The following is a 20354-nucleotide window of genomic DNA, read 5'->3' as shown; positions in this document are numbered from 1 at the left end:
GTGATTAGCAGTGACAAACACTGATTTGAGCTCTGCAGCTCTACAACATCCTGATCCCCCTCTGCTCTGCCCTGGTCAGGCCCCACCTGGAGTGTTGTGTCCAGTTCTGGGCTCCCTGGGATCAAACAGCCAGGGATCTCCTGGAGAGAGTCCAGAGGAGGGACAGAGATGATGAAGGGGCTGGAGCATCTCCCCTGGGAGGAAAGGCTGAGTGAGCTGGGGCTGTTCAGCCTGGAGAGAAGAAGACTCAGGGGGGACCTGATTAATGTTTATCAGTATCTGAAGGATGGGATGCAGGGGAAATGGGCAGCCCCTTGTCAGTGTCTGTGGGGACAGGACAAGGGGCAATGGCTGCAAGTTGGAGCAGAGGAAGAACTTTTCCCCAGGGAGGGTGAGGGAGCCCTGGGACAGGCTGCCCAGGGGGTGTGGAGTCTCCATCTCTGGAGAGATTCCAGCCCCGTCTGGACGCCGCCCTGTGCACTATGAGCTGGGGAGCTGCTTGGGCAGGGGGTTGGACCCCATGAGCTCTGGGGGTCCCTTCCCACCCCTGTGACTCTGTGACTCTGTGAAGCCCCAGGGGGGTTAATAAATGCACAAGGGGTCACAGCACCAAGCCAGCTTCTTTCCCTGGCACAAGGAGTGTCGTGTGATGCTTGTGTTTCATAGGTAGGTGCCTCCAAGCTGGCTGAGCATGAGCCAGTCTGGAACTGCAAGTGAGCTGTAGGGAGGTTTGAGCTGTTTTGCATGAGGAGAGCTGGTGGCCAGGAGCAATACAGCTGGCTTTGCTCAGAGTATCAGAGTTCTTATTAACTGGGAACAGCACCCTGAAGCTTTGCCCGAAGGATCTCTAGTCCTGTGTTGTGAAACCCCGCCAACCTGGCTATTTCTGGAGTGTGTTTCCCTCTGAGGATCAGCATATCACAGGCCAGAGATGGGTGGTCACTATCAGCTTCTCTCCTGCTCAGCACTGATACACACCCAGCCGGTGCCTCTGGCTGCTGGCACTAACCACCACCCATGGCTGTGACACAGTGGCAGATCCCACCTGAAAGGGCTCCCTGCTAACCCTGGAGGAAAGGGCTCCATGGGAGTTCAGGGCATTTAAAACAAAAACACCCTTTAAACCATAGTTTGGCACTAGATTTTAATTAGTATTATTTTTTTATATAGAGAGAGTTTTTTTCCTCAGTGGCTCAGTGAAAAACGTGTCTCACTGAAGTTCTGCTGAAGTTCTCAGAACTCTGCCTGCTGCCTGTGCAACCCCGGTATTGCACCAGCAGGAAGCCAGAAGTGCAACTGCCTTGTCATTACAGGAGCTGAGAAAAACAGAAACAGCCAAGGGGGCTCCAGAGATGAGGGGCAGAGAGCACCCCGGCTCTGCCAGCCTGCGCCACGCAGTGCGAGCAGCGCCCTGGCTGCGGGAAATCCACTCAGAGACGACTTAGGCTAAGGGTGTTCTCCTGCCAAATGTCTTCTCTAGTTTGGGGTTGGGGTTTTTTTAACTCTTCCCTCTGTCTGTCTGTTCAAGTGGAGCTGGTACCCCCGTTACAGCCCCGTGTGCTGTCAGCAGCACGTACTCTGTGCCACTGGGCACAGCTTTGTTTCTAAGCAGCAGATAAATGCAGCTGGGCTGTGGTGCTGGGTAGCTCTGGTGTGCACAACCTGCTCTGCTCATGACCCCAAACCATGTTCCTGCTTAGGTAGCCTGTGTGGAAGGAGCTGGAGTAACTCCAGTTGGTTGGGAAACGAACGGGCTGGGATGAAAGTCCTCAGACAGCACTGCTGGGTGTGGACACTGTGCTGCCCTGGGAAACCCTTCCCAGCAGACATCCACATCCCACTGCTGAAACAAAGGGTTAACGCTCATTCTGTGACTCCTCCTCAGCATGCACTGCTGCAGCTAGACTCTGGGTTTCACTCTCTGCCTTTCTGGAAGCTGGAGGGATTTTTTTTTCCTCCTTTTTCAGATTTTTTTTCTCCAGCACCATCAGAACAGGAATAGAAACTCTGCAACGGGCTCAGAATGTTCCCTGGCTCGGTGCATGGGAAAGAGATTTAGGGGTGGATCTCCTATTGCTTCACACTTACTCCTGCCTGCTCCAGGGCAATGATTTTCTGTGGACAGGCGTTTCTCTCAGATGAACCACTGGCAAAACTGTGTGTTTCTCCCTAATTGGCGGTTGTATTTCCTCAGCTGGCTTCTGGGGGGGACCACTTCACCTCCCCTCGCTGCCAGTAGCCAGGAAGACTGTGAACTCAAGTGTGGTGGACTCAAAGCCAGGCTTTATGTTGTGGACAGGGAGGGCAGGAGGACAAAGATGTTTATTACCTTCTCAGGGGGGTTATTAAACCGCCTGGGATGGGTGGGCTGGTTCCGTGTCTCTCTTGGCAACTGATCATGATGCTCCCACCTTTACAGAGACCAGATGATGGGCTTTCCAAACCCAGAGTGAAGTCAGTGGTGGTGCTGCCTCTCTGGAGCAGGGAAACAAAGCAGCAGGGGCTGGGAAGGGAACACAGGCTGGGGCTGGCACCAGGGCTTGGCTAGCAGAGGCTCTCCTGCGCTGTGCCTCCCACACTGAGCACTCCTGGAGCACTCTGGTCCCAAGCAGCTTGTCTTGCAGCGCTTTGTGACTGACTTGGCAGCTGTGCTAAGCTCAGATCTTACGAGGAGGAAGATGCCCACAGCTCTCAGCTGTCCCCAACCTGCCTGGGGGGTTATTCCTGTGTGCAGAGGGACACTGGGCATTGCTCAGGTGCTTTGCCAGGTGGATGTGAGGTTGCAGGCTGGTGGGGCAGGAGAAGCGTGTTGGACCTGACAGAGAATGACAGGCTGGCAGCAGAGGGGGGACCTGGGGACTCTGGTGAAGGGGAACATCCCAGCAAGCAGACGTTTGGGGGTGTGCTCATCCAGTGCTGGCAGGGTGTCCTGCTGGTGTGCTCGAGCTCTGTGCATCAGCAAGAGGACAGCACACCCCTTCCACTCCAGAAGGAAGGAACAGGAACAGGCGTGGGGGGCTTTTATGGGGTTGAGAGACCAGGAGGAGCAGAGGGGCTGTGAGCAGCCAGGCTGCAGCAGCACTGTGGAAGACAAGCGTGGGGCTGTAGTGGGGACAGCCCTGTCTGTAGTCCTGCTTTTCAGGTGTTCTGTCACAGCTGAGTTCTACACACACCAGCTCTGCTGTGGTGACTGTTCTCTGGGGTGTTCCTGTGGGGTTGTACTTGGGCTCTGAAGCTGTACTTCTGAGAGGCTGAGGTGTGCTAACTCAGGGTGCCTACAGCCAGCTCTGCTGAGGTGTCTAACTAAGAAAACACCAGCACAGTTTCACCCCACAGTGGGACGTTCCCTCAGGGCTGCAGGAAGGAGCAGCAAGGTGATGTGTAACCCCCCACTCACAGTTCCATCACAGGATGCTGCCCTGGCAGGGAGAAACAACTGAAGCAGCTTTCCAGGGATCTTCCTGCACAGCACAAGGAGGGATGCTGATCCCAAGCCTGGGATGGGAGAGATCTCCATGGATGAAGCTCACTTTCTCTTCCTCACCATGTGCAGTGGCAGTTCCCCCTTTTCTCTGGACGCTGCTGGCTCAGCACAAGATGCTGGCTGGGCTTCCCAGCCCACGCAGGGGATGCTCCTCAGCTGCCCATCTGCCCTTGCAGAGCTCAGTGGAAGAAATCAAAGGGGCTAAACACCTCCTGCACAGAGAGACAAGGCTTTTGGGGAGGGCACCTGATCCTCCTCCTGCTACTACTATGGAAACATGTCAGAGCAGAAGAACCTGTTGCCATGATACTGCAAAAATAACCTCCCTGTCACATGTTGGGGAGCTGGTGACTGGCTGTACCACACAGGTTATGTAAGAGTGTGGCAGGGGCTTGGCACCCAGTCACCACCTGCTTCCAGAGAGATGCAATCTTGTGAGAGAGCCACAGGCAAGGCAGTTCAGGTGGTCAGCTCATGTTGTTTTCAATCCAGGTATCTGGAAGCCCGATGTGGATGGCCTGGCTTCTTGCAGCTGGACATTCAGAGTGTGTAGTGTTAGCTACAGGGGTTTAAAACATGGGTCAAGCTACAGTAGTTGGCTTTTTAGATTTAAAAAAAAGCCCCAATAACCACAGCTCAGTTTTAAAGGGAGTCTGGAAGTGGTGTTGTTTGGAACTCTGCATCATGTGAAGTGTGTGTGGAACTGGACAAGGCAGCACAGGGCTGCTTGGAGGAGGCACCTCTGACCTGTTAAGCTGGAAGGTGCTCAGGGAGGCAGGAAGCTGGTGGTGCTGGTTTAGCTTTGCATGGCCCTGCAGAGGGCAAGGGACCAGCTCTGAGTTAGTGCAGGGTTTGACAGAACATGTTCCACGGCCACACAAACAAGGGCAACTATGGTGTCTGAAGTCTTTAAGCTCTCTCCAGAAATACCTTTATGGCAGTTGATAAACAAAGGGCTCAGCAGGACCCACTCTCCTCTGCACAGGGAAAAAATAACCAGTCAAACTGCCTGTAGTCCATTACTAATTGTGATTAACTTGTAAACAATCTTGTTATGGTCTCATCCAAGTTGTGCTGGGGCAGCAGGCTCGGGCTGAGGAGGGCAGCATAGAAGACAATAAATGTTAAAACCTTTGAAGAAGCCATTGCTGGTTAAACCAATTGTGCTTTTACAACAAGGCTGGCTCAGTGGCTGTTCCTGCTCAGCCCTGTTCAGGCTGCTATTTTTAATATTTTATCCCTTCATCTACTTTTGAAAGTCTCTTTTCTACAGTCTCTTGGACACTAGGGCATGTTTTCCCAGTGAGACCAAAAGGATGCTGCCTCCCCCCATCCTTCCCTACACATCTTTACAGAGATTCCTGACATGCCCTGGCTGGGCAGCTTTGCTTTGTTTTAATACCACAGGCTCACACAACTCCTCTTCTGTGCTCTGGGCAGGCTGCTGATTCCCAGTTCCTCCCACTTCTGTTCCTGAGAGGACAATGAACCAGCTCTGAAGTGAAAGCTCCAGAAGCACTGGCATCAAAACCCAACAAGGAACACACAGGCTGCGTTAGGAATGCCCCACTACCGACTTTATTAATCCCAGTTCCACCCCAGCCACGGGTGTTTGCTCACTGCTGTGTCCCAGCATGTGCCTCCAGGCAGCAGCTCCACCACACCAGCTGCTGTGAGGAGCAGGAAAGGGTCCGGGATCCAAGGAAACTGCAGCATCAGAGCTCAGGAGCCAAATGCTTCCCATTCCCATTGCAGGAACCTCACCCAGGCACACCAGTGTCCTCCTGCAGACCCTGAGGGCTGTGGCTCTGGCAGGGTGAGCTCCACAGGTCACAGCCCAAAGCTGTGTCGTGCTGGTGGTCACCTCAGCCCTCCAGGATGCGGTTGATCAGCTTCATTTCCTCAGCGCTCATGGGGTTCAGGTTAAACCCCTTCAGCTCAGCTTTACCTGAGGGAACACAGGAAGATCAGGATTTTGGTACAAAACAAGTGAAGCAGGCCAAGTGAAACTCTAGACGGGCTGTGGGGAGGGCAGGGACAGCCCTGGAAGCTGCTGCTGAGTCACCCTGGTGAGAGGCAGGAGCCTGGTTAGTGTTCTGGTGGGTGACAGCTCCTCACCGTGAGCCAGAGGATACTGCTGGAGCAGGGGGGGACTGCAAAGCCAGCAAGAAAGAGGCTGCAGAAGCACAGGGAGCTCAGCAGCTTCTGGACCCTCCCAAAACACGACACTGGCTCCCAGAGACTGAAAGGGTCCCAGGAGAAGAGTGTTCACCTTGGGCTTCGAAGAGGCGGTTGACCTTCACACGCAGCTCTTTCCGCAGGTTGTTTATCTCCTCATCCAGATGTTCCTGGTCTGAGACAAGTGGGACAGGAGTGAGGAGCACTGTGGGCTCTGGGGCAGAGCCAGAACCTCCCGTGGGATGCTCGGTGGGGATGCCCAGGCCTGGGGTGAGGGGGCTCTTCCCCAGCTGCCTCGGGGTCCCACCGTGCCCCCCACTGAGCCCCCCGACACTGCCCAGGACAGCCCAGCAATGGTGACAGCCACGCTCTGCCCGCGACCACCAGCGGGAGGTTCTGGGCTCCCCAGAGCCCGGGCAGACCCCTGTTTATGCCTCTAAAAGCTCGTTACAGCTCAGGCCCCGGGCAGCCGGCCGTACCCTTCCGCAGCATCTCCTTGGTCTGCGCTTTCGGCAGCTCGATGAACATGTTCCCGAAGCAGACCATGGCCTTGCCTGCGGGGAGAGGGGGGAAAGGGGCAGGGAAAGGGTCAGGGGACGGCGCTGCCCGAGCCCCCGTCCCTCCTCCCGTTCCGCGGGGCTGCCGGAGGCCGCAGCCGGCCGGGCCCGGGCCTGGGCCTGACCGTCGGGCTCCGGATCCTTGTGCAGCGCTCGCAGGGCCTCGCGGTTCCGGTTCCGCTTCACATCCAGGTCCACGATCTGCACGGGGGGAGAGGAGAGAGAGAGAGGCGGCTGCGGGCGGGGTTACCGGGGCAACGGGAGGCCCCCGCCGGGCCCTACCTGCTGCCGCGCCGCCAGCACGTCCTCGGCCAGCTCCTCCACCTCGGCCAGGTAGCGCAGCACGAAGGCCGGGTCCCGCGCCATGGCTCTGCCGCCGGGTCCGCCGCCCGTTGCGGGCCGGGCGGTAACGGCAGCGGCGCGGGCGGGTTCCGCGGCGGGAGGGGCCGAGCCTCGGCGCGCGCCCCCCCGCGGCCCCGCGCGGCGCCGGACCGGCGGGAGCGGCTCCCCCGCGGCTGGGGCGGGTGGCGCGGAGCGGCCCGCGGGTGGGGGGGGGGCTCGGCGGGAGCGGGGACCCCGGCTCCGCGCCCCCGGGATGAGGAGAGCCCCGGCCCCGCCGGACGCGCCGGGAACCGCTTGTGTCGGTGCGGGCTGGGGGGAGCTGTGGGAGAGGAGACCTGGGGGCGCCGGCGGGCGGCAGGGGGGCCGTGAGCCAGCAGAGAGACAAGGGGATCCTGGGGGCTTCAGGAGGAGTGTGGGCAGCAGGTGACAGGAGGGGATCCTCCCCCTCTGCTCTGCCCTGGCCAGGCCCCACCTGGAGTGTTGTGTCCAGTGCTGGGCTCCCTGGGGTCAAACAGACAGGGATCTCCTGGAGACAGTCCAGAGGAGGGACAGAGATGATGAAGGGCCTGGAGCATCTCCCCTGTGAGGAAAGGCTGAGGGAGCTGGGGCTGTTCAGCCTGGAGAGAAGACGACTCAGGGGGGACCTTGTTAATGTTTATCAGTATCTGAAGGATGGGATGCAGGGGGAAATGGGCAGCCCCTTGTCAGTGTCTGTGGGGACAGGACAAGGGGCAATGGCTGCAAGTTAGAGCAGAGGAAGAACTTTTCCCCAGGGAGGGTGAGGGAGCCCTGGGACAGGCTGCCCAGGGGGTGTGGAGTCTCCATCTCTGGAGAGATTCCAGCCCCATCTGGACGCCGCCCTGTGCAATATGAGCTGGGGAGCTGCTCTGGCAGGGGGTTGGACCCCATGGGCTCTGGAGGTCCCTTCCCACCCCTGTGACTCTGTGACTCTGTGACTTGCTGCCCCGCAGAAGGATGGAGTCTTCAGTGGGGCTGAGCATCGTTGAGCACCAGCACCTCTGCCCTGGAGGTGGGGGGCTCCTGGGCCAGCAGCCAGCCCCAACCCCCAGCCCCACTCCCCACAGCCAGAAGGAACCCTGCTGCAGGTCCCCACGTGTGTGAATTATTTATGCCTTGTCACAGCTCATCCCCTCTGCCCCCTCCTCTGCGAGCACCACGCTTTTCTTCTTGCCGCTTCCTAAGGACGTGCCTGTGTGGGGCAGCTGGGCTCCCTACAGCATCAGGTTGCCTTTCTGTCCCTTTTTCTCCCCAGAAAGCAATAAAGAGCACTAAAAGCGTGTGGTGATGAGCTCAGATTTCATTGTGTGCAGCTGGGTGGCTCATCCAGAGCTCAGGGGTGAGGGCCTCCTGTCCCTGGGGAGGGGAGCAGGCTGCAGCCCTGGTGTCTCAGCTCAATCTCAGCCAGCCCCAGTGTCCCCACTCTGTGCCTGGCAGGGACCAGCCCCAGAGAAGCTCAGAGCAGACACAAAGCTCTGCCAGGGTCAGTCTTCTGCCCTGAACAGCCCTGCCTATGGGAAAGGGGAAATATCACCCCTCAAAATGGCTTTTATCCCCTTCTTTTCACCCTGCCTGGCCTGTGAGCAAGAGGAAAGGGATAAATGCGGCGTTGGAGATGCAGGGAGACCCAGCACTGATGGCAAGGACTGGCAGAACCTTGTGTGAGGAGAGGGGCCTGAGGAGCCCGTCTGGACACTGTCCCATGTCCCTGCTCTGGGCAGAGCCTGAAGCAGCACCGGTTCTCCCTGGGGAAACTGCCTGGTTCCCAGCTCAGAGCCACCAGCCCTGCTCCCCCCCCAGCTCAGGCACTACACGGGTGCTGGTCCTGCTCCCGTTGCTTACTGGTACCGATGTGCACACTGGCTCAGGGTTCTGCATGCTCAGCCTTCCCAGAGCACGTTGTCTGACCTTCAGCCTGGCCGTGCCCAGCTGTGGGTGCTCCCTGGTCACACCAGCCACACCACGTCTCCATCTGGGCAGTGCTGCTGTTGGCTGGTCACAGAGTTGTTCTTCCTGTGGGTTTGTCCATCAGAGCCCTGGGGCTGGGGCAAAGCAGCACCAGTCCCACCAGCTCCCCTCCAGCCTGGGCACCGCTGCCCACTCTGTGCTCCCTGAACACCCCCATTCAGTGCCTGAACATCTCCCTGCTGATGCTCAGAGACATCTCTTGGGTTTCCACATGCAGCCCTGTCCCCAGCCAGCCCTTGCTGCCTGCCTGGCAATGCCACTCAGCATCGTGTGACTGTGGTGATGCTGTTGTTTCCCCACTGATGGTGGGGGGACCTCCAGTTTGTCTTGGATTGGTGCTTTTGTGGGAGGGAGCCCCCGGTGACCTGCCTGGGATACTGAGCATGGGCTGGGGGAGAGAAGCAGCACCAGCAGCAGGGAGGGGACAGGACCTGACCTGTTGGTTTGTGCCTTTGATGGGACTCATCTTGGAGAGGAGCTCCCCAAAGGGCGTGTGGTGATCTCCAGTGCTGCAGCACCTCTCTTCTGCTGGAGACAGGGGTGACCGTATGGGAACAACAAGGGACAGGGATGGAGGGAGCAAGGCAGCACTGGCCAGTGGTCACCACACTTCTGTGGGCAAATAATCCCTTAAGGGAGATTACCCAGATCAGAAGATTACTGGCCCTAATCCCATAAGGTCATTTGTTACAGTTAACTGGGGAGATCTCAGTCTGCAGCAGCGTGTGCTAAAATAAGGCAGCTCCTGGGGAGCGGTGGAAGGGAGCACTGTGCACAGCATCCTGGCCAGCCTGGGAGTGATTCACACCCGGGCTGGATTTTTTCCTGACATCAACCAAAAGAGGCAGCAGGATTGGGGCTGGATGCCAGTGCTGGAAAATGCTCCTTTTTCGGTGGGGGTGGCTGGCTGGAGATCTGCAGACTGTTTGGAGGGCCAGCTGCTTCCTCTCTGCTGTCTCAGGGTTGGCTCCTCTTGAGTCCCGGCAGGACAGGGGCACCAGGGTCTGCTGCAGAGTGGGGTGCAGGACGTGGGGGTGCAGGACATGGGGTGCAGGATGTGGGTCTGCTTTCCTTCTGCAGCCTCACACTACAGCATCCACCATGGAGTGAGTGGCTCCAGCTGACAGGCATGAAGGCAGCATTCGATCCTCCTTGCTTTGATGGGATCAGAAGAGAAGAGCACCTGATTCTCATGATGTGTGATGAGACCCTAAGTAGAGCTGGAGCTACATTTACCTCCCGGGGGGCACATTCTTCAGACCAGTGACAAGGAGCCCCTGTGGGCCGTGAGAGCCCAGCCATCTGTCCTGCTGCACGTGCATGGACGTGGCCTCTGGAGACTGGGGTCTGGCTGCAGAGTTCGAAGCTGGAGCTGGTGCTTTGTAACCCTGATGTGGCTGGGTGGTGGCTGAAAGGTGGCTGAAGCCTCCCACCAGCAGCCCAGCAAGGTGAGGGGGAGGGGGAGGGAGTGCTTTCACAGCCTGTGCAGAAGGGATGGGGAGGGGGATAAGGATGGGCTGCCCGTGTGCTGGCAGCAGCAGAAGGAAGCACAGTGACCATCTGCAGCTGCCAGTGATGCACAGCGGAGACAGGGGGGTGTCTTTGTTGGGCTGCATGGAGGGGAAGGGGCTGCTCTGCCCAGGAATGGGGGGGTGGGGGGGCAGCTCAGCACAGGCACGGGGGAAGCCCCAGCTGGGTCTACTGCGGCAGGAGGGATCACAAAGCCACAGGCACCAGGGAAACATTCCCAGGGCAGCAGGCAGTGGCTGGTGCTGCGCTCTGCGGGCCTCTCCCCAGCCAAGCTCTAAGGCAGCCACAAATCATCACGGCGCCAGGGACAGGCCTTGTGCCTGTGAGCTGGGCTCAGCCTGGGGACCAGAGGGCTGTCTGCACCAGGTACACCTCTATGTGCCCTCCTGGGAGCCAGGCAGGCAGAGGGGCTGGCTGCCCCCGCTGCTGGGGGGTGCTTTGCTTTGCTTTGCTGGGTGTCTCATTGAGGAAGAGGGAGGGTTTGGTGTCAGTGTGTTCCTCTCCCTGCTTGCAGTGCTTTATGTATGCAGCTCGAAACCCTCCCTGCCTGCCTGGCTGCTGACAGCTGCACAGGAAGACTTCAGGGATGTTTATAGGGTTTTTTTCTCATTTTTTCCTGTGGCTGCTGGGGCCTGTTGTTAATATCAATCAGGCTTCAAACCACCCTCCCCACATTCTCAGGCTGGGGATGTTTAGCTGCTGTTTCAAAGGGGTTGTTTCAGGGTCTTTGAAGGAAGGTGGGTCCATCTCTTCCAGGTTACCAGGTCCCTTCTCCTTGGTGTTGTGCTCCCTGTTGTGGCAGCACTGGCTCTGCTCCATTGCCCTCCTGGGATGGGCTCCCCAGGGACTGAGCCCAAACAGGGATGGGGCTGGCCAGGCACCAGTGGGGGCTCTGGCCAGTGGAGCCCATCCTCCAAAGGGGCTCTGTGCCCGTCTGGGGGCCGATGAGAGGTTCCTTTCTTCAGGCTCTGGGATGCTGGGAGCCTCCCCTCCCCCAGCCAGGCGTTCATCGAGGGGATCTGTCAGGAGCATCTCAAGGTTAGGCATTTAAGTCACATTACCCCTGATAATACATGCAGCACGGAGAGAGCCTCGCCGGGGCCTGACTCTGCTCCCTTGTGCTGACTAACGCCTTCCCCCCTCCTCGCTTGTTCCTGTGGAACCCAGACTCCCCCCCCCAGGTTTGTGCTGACCCCCCTTAGCGGCTCTGCCAGGAGGAGTTTGGAAGTTGGCTGTGTTTCCTGGGGTCAAGCTTGCTCCCCCTCACTGAACGCTGTGGCGTGCTCACCGTGGGCCAGGCTCTAGCTGTGCCTGTGGCTCCTCTGTAGGCAGAAACACAGGGATGAGTCCTGGGGGCTGAATCGCAGCGACCCAAGAGTCCATCCCCTGTAGGCTGGAGCTGCCTTCATGAAGCAGCTGTCTGCATGCAGTCACCCTCCCTGGAGACGAGCTGCAAAGGAGCAAAAGCTCTTTCCCTCCCAGCAGCGGGGAGGATGCCGGCACAGTGCCACTCCTCATGTGTGTCCGTGTCCCGGAGGGGCACCAGCCCCCCAGCACTGCCAGCCAGCCCGGGCCAGCCTGGCTCTGGAGACACTCTGCATCTGAACTCTGATGGATAACAAAAGGAAGAGAGATGGTGGGGCAGAGCTGAGGAGCTGGGCAGCATCTAGGCACGCGTGGGCACAAACCCCAGTGCCCCAGGTCCACCCAGAGACCTTGGCACTTCCACCTCATTGTGTAGGGACTTCCCTGAGGATGGGGCTCTCCCTGCGAGGCAGGTGCCTGCTGGGTCTCCCCCAGGCTGCCTTGGGCAGCAGCCCCGTGGCCTCTGTCCCTGCGCTGGCCCTGGGGGAGCGGAGGCACTCGCAGCATCCCCATCCACCAGACCTCTGTGCATCTCGCTCTGCCCTGGCCTGTCCCAGGGCCGGACCCGCGAGCCGGGTCCTGCTCGGGCTGAGGGCTGACCCTGGGGGCCGGGGGAGCCCGAGGCAGCTGCCCGGGGAGCTCGGGCCCTTGCCGAGCTGGGTGGGTGGTGTCAGACAGCATCGGGCTGCCCGGGGGGGTTACACCGGGGCCAGAGTGGAGAGCGGGGGGGTGCTCGGTGGGGAGCCCGGCGGGTCGGGGGAGCCCGGGGAAGCAGCCGGTTGCCCTTCCCGGCGGGGGGGGGGGGAGGGGGGCGGAGCGGGGAGGCGCCCACCGGCACCGTGCGCTTCCCCCGCCCCCCCCGGGACCCCGCGGCGGCGGCGGCCGGGGGGATTCCGCCCTTTCCGGAGGGGCGGGGGCGGGTCGTGGAGCGGCGGGGGGAGGAGGAGGAGGAGGAGGAGGAAGGGTGGGTGGCTCCCGGCGCCGCTCGGGGGAGAGGCGGGGGGGGGTGTCGGCGGCGGCGCCGGGCTGGGCTGGGCCGGGCCGGGCGGCGGGTACCGGGCGGCGGGGGCGGGCGCTGCCGGGGCGGGCTCCGCGGCGCCGTCCTCCCTCCGGAAGTCTCTCCCGCTCCCTCCTTTCTCCTCCTCTCCCCCGACAACATGGCCGCGAAGTCGGACGGCGGCGGCGGCGGCCCGGCCGTACGCTTGGAGAGCCCGGAGGGAGGCGGCGGGCGGCGGGCGGGCGGCGCGGCCCCCCCGGCCAGGCGGTACCGGCTGCGGGACGGCTGCTGGGTGCTCTGCGCCCTCCTGGTCTGCTTCGCGGACGGCGCCTCGGACCTGTGGCTGGCGGCCCACTACTACGTGCGGGGGCAGCGGTGGTGGTTCGGGCTGACGCTGCTCTTCGTGCTGCTGCCCTCGCTGGTGGTGCAGCTGCTCAGCTTCAGGTGGTTCGTCTACGACTTCGCCGCCGGCACCAAGGACAGCGCCGGCAGCACCAAGGACAGCGCCCGCGGCCCCCGCGGCTGCTGCCGCCTCTGCGTCTGGCTGCTGCAGGGCCTCATCCACCTGCTGCAGCTGGGGCAGGTCTGGAGGTACGGGGGGCTGGGGGGGGGGGCTGGGATGGGGAGGGGTCCGGGATGGGGCTGCTGCAGGGCCCCGTCCACCTGCTGCAGCTGGGGCGGGTCTGGGGGGGGGGGTCTGGGATAGGGGGGGGTCTGAGATGGGGAGGGGTCTGGGATAGGGGGGGGTCTGAGATGGGGCTGCTGCAGGGCCCCATCCACCTGCTGCAGCTGGTCTGGAGGTAGGGGGGTCATGGAGACAGGCTGGGGCTGGAGGGAGCATCAGGGTGTAGTGGGGCTGTGGGTGGGGATAACAGGGTGGGGGATGCTGGTGGGGATGGTGGGGATGCTGGTGGGGATGGTGGGGATGTGGGTGGGGATGGTGAGGGGCAGCAGGGGATCAAGCAGTTCAGGGGGGGTGTGGGGCATGAGGCTCAGCCCCTCCACAGACACGGCAGGATGGGCGGAGGGGGAGAGGCCCCAGCAGAGCCCGGGTGTGGGTGGGTGTGGGCAGGAGCTGCTGTGAGGAGCCCACAGCCCAGCTGGGTGGCACAGGCCTGCTGACCCCCGTCCAGGCGCTGCTGGGCCTGCTGGGGGGCCTCCTGGCAGCGGCAGCTGGGTCCTGGGGGGTGTGTGGTGCTTCTGCTGGGCACCGAACACCTCCAGCTCAGAGCCTTCTCCTCGCACCTCCCCATGCTCCCGCTCAGAGCTCGCCACAGCCTGTGGGGTCAGGGTGAGGAGGGGCTGTTTGTCCCCAGCCTGGCCAGATTCCCTGCCAGAGCTGCATCTCTGCTGCCTGGCCCTTCCTGGGCCTGGGGAGAGGCAGGCTGTGCAGGCAGCGTGAGCGGCGGCTTGGGAGACTCGAGCAGGTTCGAGGCCCTTTGCCGGTGTCTCCGCAGCCTCTCCAAAGCTCGAGCCGATGGTTTATTGGCACCTTGCTCCCCTGTGCCGTGGAGCCGGCACTGCTCCCTCCCAGCTCTGCCGAGCGGCATCCTTGGGGCGCTGGGGAAGAGCTGTGGCTCTGACATCAAGCTGCTGCTTCCAGGGGAGGCTGATGCTGGGAGGGGAGTGGAGACAATAGCAAATTCCCGGAACAATGCTCAGCGCTCCCGGCTCAGGTTTCGGTGCTGTTTCCCCTCCCAAGGAGCTCCTGTAGTACAGAGGCTCCTCCACCCCCTGCTTTTCCTCTGCTGCTCCTCCTGGGATGTCTAACTTTGTTTCACAGTGCGGCGTGTGAGGCTCTTGCCCCTTCCCTCCCCAACACAGCCACTGCCTGTCCCTCCCTGATCTCATTCCACCCCCGTGGCAGCTCCCGGTCTTTGCTGGCTGCAGGGTGGGTGCCAACCCTGCCGAATATTCTGAAGGGGCTGGTGAGGGAGAGGACGGGAGGTCTCTGGTGCACTGGCCGCTGAGCCTGCCTGCAGCTGGCATTGGCTCAGCATCCTGTGGGCAGTGGCCTGATCCTGGCCCGAGCTGGGGCTGGGCTGTGGTCAGGGGCTTTGCTCCCAGGGGTGTCAGCTGTGCTCTCCTGATCTGCTGCACCACAGAGGATCTTAAGCCAATTAAAGCGGTAACTCTCAGCACCGACCCTCCAGGACATGTTGGTCTGAAGCTGCAGCTGAGGCTCTTTCTAATCTCAGGATTTGGGATTAGCTGGGGTGACCAGTTAAATGCAGTTTGCTAAACCCATTAGCGAGGCCGGATCCGGTGCAGGTGGATGTGGCAGTTAAAGAAGTGCTGGATAAATGCTGCCTGTGAAGGGAAGGATTCTCCCTGGCCAGGGCACCGTGCCCCTTGCCAAACCTCTTCCCCTTCCCCAATTTACCTGCCTCCTCCCTGCCTTGCCACCTCCTCAGCATGTCTCACCCCTCCAAATCCTTCCCTGTGCAGTCCTGATCCCCAGCTGTGACCCCCAGAGCAGCTCTGAGCACTCTGAGGTCATCCCAAATTCAAGCTGCTGTGAGTTAGTTGTCACCAGCGTGTTCGTGGTGCACATGCAGATGCTCCACCGTGGATGCTCTCTGGGGACAGGGACGGTTGCATGACCATGTGCTCGTGTGAGCAGCAGCAGTGCAGGCCCCCTCATGGGCTCTGCTTCTTGGCTGGTTTTGCAGCTCAGGAGTTGTTATCCACTCTTCTCACAAAGAATCACAGGCTTTTTCACCCAGGAAACAGGGAAGGGAAGGGACTCTGCCCGCCGTGCATGCCTCCCACCCGGCAGCGTGCCAGGTCCCTTCTCCCACCTCCATGGGCTGGCAGCTGCTTCGTGTGTCTCTGTGGGTCCCGTTCTGGGGACAGCCCTGCCTGTGCCCGTTGTGCTCCCATGTCTTCTTTAGCCCAGGCTGACCCCTGGTCTGGCTTCCTGGGGGTCACTGCGGCCAGACCCAGGGTGCCCTCTCCACCCACAGTTCCTTCCTGAAAGCCCTTTATCAGCCCATGTTCCCTCATCCTCTGCTGGCTTGAGGACCTGGTGTCACCCCTCAGTCCTGAGACCAGTACACCCTCAGCAGCTCCTGGGGTGGGCTCACGAGGGGTGGCAGAGCTGGGACCTGCAGGTTTTCCCCCATGGCCCCTCTGCTCTCCAGGGCTTTGCTCTGCCTGCTCGGGGGCAGGGTCCTCTTGGGTCTGGGAGCACCCGACTTTGGATGTCACCTTCTCCTGCCACAGAACCCAGTGCTGGGGTTGGTCTCTTGCTGGGGGTCCCTGCCTGGCCCCCCTGTGCAGGACAGGAGCTTTCTAGTGCCAGAACAAGCCTTCCCTAAAGCACCCCAGGAGTTCAGGGGGGAGATGGGATGTGGGGGCTTTCACCGGTGCAGTGACAGGCTGGCCAGGCGCACGTGCAGCTGTCCCCAGTGACCTGACTTGGTGGGATGTGTAAGGGATTAAAATGGCTGCAACAGGAAAGCAATTTCCTCCGTGTTTAAATGAAGGATTAAGGGATGATATCCCAAATTACCTTCTAGGAAAATCATAACTCCATTTCGCTCGCTGTTAGACCTGGGGGTCTCTTGTCCTTTCCATCTGAGGATGGTGATAGTGGATTTAGTTATACCCAGGGCAGGGCTTTGCTCATTTGCACTTTTTTTTTCTTCCAACACTTGAAAACCAGGGTCAGTAACTGGGAGCAAATGGGGCTGCTGATGGCAAACCCAACTCTGACAAACCTGGCCATGGGGAGGGTCTGGCAAACCCAGCGTGGCTCCAGCACTCCTGGCACCTACCCGAGCCCAGCACCTGAGAGGGTTTGGTTGGGTTCCTCTCTGTCGTACAGAGGAGGGAGCAATTAGCCTTGAGAGCTCTCGTGGTCGGTTTCTGTCCCATCATCAGTTTTTGGAAAATGAAATGGTTTTTATTCTCTTTCCCAAGCGATTGATCCTGTGTTCCCCGGCAGCTGCCGCAGCGGGTCGGGCAGCGCTCGCCGCGTGCTGTCAGCGTGGGGATGCTCCTCTGGGCTGAAACACCCCGGGATGATCAAGTGCATAACAAATAGGAACCAACATTGCGCTCTGGCCAGTTGATGGGAGATGAAATCTCGTTTTAATGAGATCTGTGGAGCTGATGGGAAGGCGGGAGAGGAACTGTGCCCCTGCTGACAGCTGGGCGGAGGCTGCGGGTCACTTGTTGAGCGGCTGAGGAGCTGAGGGTGGCACATGGCAGCTGTGCCACAGGGGTGGCTCTGGGGTCTGTGAGTTGGGGGCTGCTGTGCAATGCAGACAGCAGGATCACGGCGCTGACGAGCCCAATTAGCGAGGCTGATTACAGGGAGAGCGTGAGGTCACCAGTGCCTGGGCCTCCTTTGTGCCCTGGAGCATCCCGGGCTCCGCATCGCTTCTCCTGTTGCTGCACCCTCCATCCGCAGCCCATCTCCTGGCTCACATCCCCCTCTGAGGGGAATCTGCCCTGTGGGGCCGGGAGGAGCACCTGGCAGGGAGAGGGGCTGGGGGCAGCGGCCGCACCGGCCTCACCGGCCTCGAGCAGGTGGCACCAGGGTGCAAATCTGTGCCGGGAGCTGGGTGGCTGCAGCCTCTTCCCCCGAGCAGCGAGTGACTGATGGGCCACAGCAAAGGCTAAAATCAGCTGCTTCCCCCTGAGGTGGAGGTTAAAGCATCATTCTGAGGGTGGATCAAGGAAGCCGGGGGGGACCTGGAGCTGGGCTGCCCAGGGGGTGGTGGGCTGCCCCCCACAGCCACCAGCACTGGCTGAAACTGAGTGGAACTGTTAAAATGATGGGGTTTGCTGACAGCTTTTGGGGAGGGGGGGTTGTGGCTCCCAGCAGGGCAGGCAGGAGGGAATGAGCAGGCAGTGCTGGGGACACTGGGCTGTCCCTCCCCAGGGAAGACCACCAGAGCCCCGTGGGACCAGTGTGCCCACCCTGCCCTCCTGCATGCCAAGGGCTGCCCGGGGCAGGAGCAGATGGCAGTGGGGTGGCACAGGAGCCTCGGTGGCCCCGGCTCATGGCCCCAGCTGTAGTCGTGGGGCTGTGCAGCCCAGGGGTGGGAGCACCCAGCCGCCCCTGCAGCAGGAGCAGGGCTGTCTCCTGCTTCCTCCTGCTGACAGATGAGCTGAAAGTGCTGGGCTCAGGGTTTCTCCCGCGCTCCAGGCTAATGGAGTCGGCTGGCAGCGCTTTCTGGAGCTGATGGAGGGGCCGTCGCTCTGCGTGACAGTTTTACTCAGCCGGGAGGAAGCTTTATGGCCCAACCTCCCACTTCATCTTTCAGTTTCCCTCCCCATCCGGCTCCCTCCGACCCCTGAGGCCCCGGAGCTGCCGGCCTGTGGCACAGGCAGGGTTCCCCGGGGATGCCCGGCCCCTCCGGCCCAGTGTCCCCTCGTGCGGTGCCCGGATCTGGCCCGGTGCCACAGGAAGGGGTCCCTGGTGGCGGTGACTCAGCCGGTGCGTGCGTCGGTGCCACGCAGACCTCCGCTGACCCCCGCCTGACAACCAGATGGCTGGGGCTGGCGTGTGCCTGCACCCACAGCCCTGCCAAGAGCCCGGGCAGTGCCGGCACAAGCACCCAGGTGCTTCCTGCGGGCAGCGCGGCACGACCAGCTGGTGCCTCGGTCTTGGCAGGGGCAGGGGGAGGCAGGGGCAGCTCTGAGCCAGCCAGGACAAAAATATCCCCTTGGAGAAGCAGCCGGATGCGGTGCTGGGCTGGAGCCAGGGCCCCCCCAATCCACAAGTGGTCAGAGAGCAGGGCTGCGGGCAGGATCCCTGGCTGAGGGTGGGAGCCAGACCCTGCGTGGGGGTCTGGGTACAGGGGCAGTACTGGATGCCAGAGGAGTGGGGCAATGGCTGGGTGGGCAGTGGGGTGATGGCCAGGTAAGCCCCAGGGCAGCAGGGTGCTGAGCTGGCTTTGCACAGTCTACCCCTTCCTGGCATGTTGGGGCCCCGGGGTGGGACAGGGATGTGCTCAGCACCAGCACTGCCCTGCAGCCCCCTGCACCCTCAGTGTGGGGAACTTTCCACAGCCCCAAACTGGGGGGGAAGCACTAGCTGGAGCAGCTGGCAGTGGTCCTGCCTGGCACGGGCAGGAGGAGGTGAGCTTGGCCACCCAGGCCAAAGGGGCTCCTCTCACCCTCCTGCCCCCCCCCCTCACACAGGTACCTCCGCACGCTGTACCTGGGGCTGCAGAGCCGGTGGCAGGCCGAGCATCGCCGCCGGCACTTCTACTGGCGGATGATGTTCGAGAGCGCGGACATCAGCATGCTGCGGCTGCTGGAGACCTTCCTGAAGAGCGCGCCCCAGCTGGTGCTGCAGCTCAGCATCATGGTGCAGCAGAACAGCATCGAGCCGCTGCAGGGTAAGGTGCCTGGCCCCGGCGCTGGGGACAGGGGATGACCCGCGGGGGGATGACCCGCGGGGGGATGACCCGCGGGGGGATGCTGGGCTGGCTCAGGCTCTCACTGCCGCTCCCTGCTTTGCGCCCGCAGGGCTCTCAGCCTCAGCCTCGCTGGTCTCCCTGGCATGGATGATTGCCTCCTACCAGAAGGTGCTGCGGGACTCGCGGGAGGACAAGATGCCCATGTCCTACAAGGGGGCCGTGGTGCAGATCCTGTGGCACCTCTTCACGATCGCCGCCCGCGCCATCGCCTTCGCCCTCTTCGCCTCCGTGTTCCAGCTCTACTTCGGCATTTTCATTGTCACCCACTGGTGCATCATGACCTTCTGGATCATCCAGGGCGAGACGGACTTCTGCATGTCCAAGTGGGAGGAGATCATCTACAACATGGTGGTGGGCATCATCTACATCTTCTGCTGGTTCAACGTCAAGGAGGGACGGAGCCGCTACCGCATGTGCATCTACTACGTCATCACGCTGTCGGAGAACGCCGCCCTCACCGTCCTCTGGTTCCTCTACTACGACCGTAAAACCACCTCCGACTTCGACGCCTTAATCCTCGTCTGCGTGGTCAGCTCCAGCTTCGCCCTCGGCATCTTCTTCATGTTCATCTACTACTGCCTCTTGCACCCCAATGGCCCCATGTTCGGCCCCCATGCCGGGGGCTGCATTTTCCGGCAGCAGCCAGCCCCAGCACCGGGGTCCCCCACAGACGCCGTCACCAGCCCCCCTCGCTCGCTGCCGCGGACTACAGGGGGGGAGAGGGACGGGGCACCGGGGGAGCGGGACAGCTGCGTGCCCGTCTTCCAGGTGAGACCCTGCGCCCCGCCGGCACCAGCCGCCCGCGCCCCACGGACAGAGGGGCCCGTCATCCGCATTGACCTGCCCAGGAAGAAGTACCCGGCCTGGGACGCCCACTTCATCGACCGGCGCTTGCGGAAGACCATCCTGGCACTGGAGTACGCGTCGCCCACCACCCCACGCCTGCAGTACCGCACCGCCGGTGCCCCCCAGGAGGTGCTGGAGTATGAGACCACCGTGTAGAGGCGGGGGGGCGGGGGGGCTGTGGTGGGGCCCTCCTGGTGCCATCCCAGCCGCCCCCCTGTTTTCGCAGCCATTTGCCTTTCTGTTGGGTTTGCTGGTGCTGCGGTGCCGCCACGCCGAGCGCCCCGCGGGCGGGGGCCGGGGAGGGCTCTTGGTGCTATCCCGCCCTGTGCCGCCCTCCTGCAGCTGAGACCCCTACCCCATGCCACGGTGGCTGCCCTGGCTCCCCCCAGGGCTTGTCCTTGCCAAAATACCTCACCGGTGCCTGAGCCCAAGGCGGTGGGTGCTGCCGCCCCGCAGCACTCGGCCGTGTCCGTGGTGCGGGACGGGGAGTGGGGACACCCCGGTTTAGGGCCGGTGGCTGAGAGGGGTTTGGGGCACGGTGGGGCACAGTACAGCCCAGGAGGGCAGCACACAGTGACACGGGTGCCTGTGCCATGGCAGGGCCGTGGGGCTGGAGTGTGGCTGCACCAGGG

At 61.6% G+C, this 20354-nt stretch overlaps 2 protein-coding genes across 2 annotated transcripts; one reads left to right on the top strand and one right to left on the bottom strand.

Moving 5' to 3' along the window:
• Nucleotides 1-5044: 5044 nt before the first annotated feature.
• PDRG1 (p53 and DNA damage regulated 1) lies at nucleotides 5045-6624 on the bottom strand. Its single transcript, XM_084271349.1, has 5 exons — nucleotides 6502-6624; nucleotides 6345-6420; nucleotides 6142-6216; nucleotides 5757-5837; nucleotides 5045-5432 (listed from the first exon to the last, which is right to left on the bottom strand). Exons 1-5 carry the CDS (start codon nucleotides 6583-6585, stop codon nucleotides 5350-5352), a joined length of 399 nt encoding a protein of 132 aa, XP_084127475.1. The 5' UTR covers nucleotides 6586-6624; the 3' UTR covers nucleotides 5045-5349.
• A 5975-nt stretch (nucleotides 6625-12599) lies between these two features.
• Nucleotides 12600-19957, top strand: XKR7 (XK related 7; the record flags this gene model as incomplete). Its single annotated transcript, XM_084271581.1, has 3 exons — nucleotides 12600-13030; nucleotides 18596-18795; nucleotides 18926-19957. The coding sequence occupies 3 exons, from the start codon at nucleotides 12600-12602 to the stop codon at nucleotides 19876-19878; spliced, it is 1584 nt and encodes a 527-aa protein (XP_084127707.1). The 3' UTR covers nucleotides 19879-19957.
• Between the last annotated feature and the right edge of the window lie 397 nt (nucleotides 19958-20354).

This window comes from Gallinula chloropus, assembly GCF_964237585.1.
Source record: "Gallinula chloropus genome assembly, chromosome: 16".
NCBI classification, from domain to species: Eukaryota; Metazoa; Chordata; class Aves; order Gruiformes; family Rallidae; genus Gallinula; species Gallinula chloropus.
The sequence above is the reverse complement of the archived record's forward strand: the minus strand, read 5'-3'. Positions and strand labels throughout refer to the sequence as shown.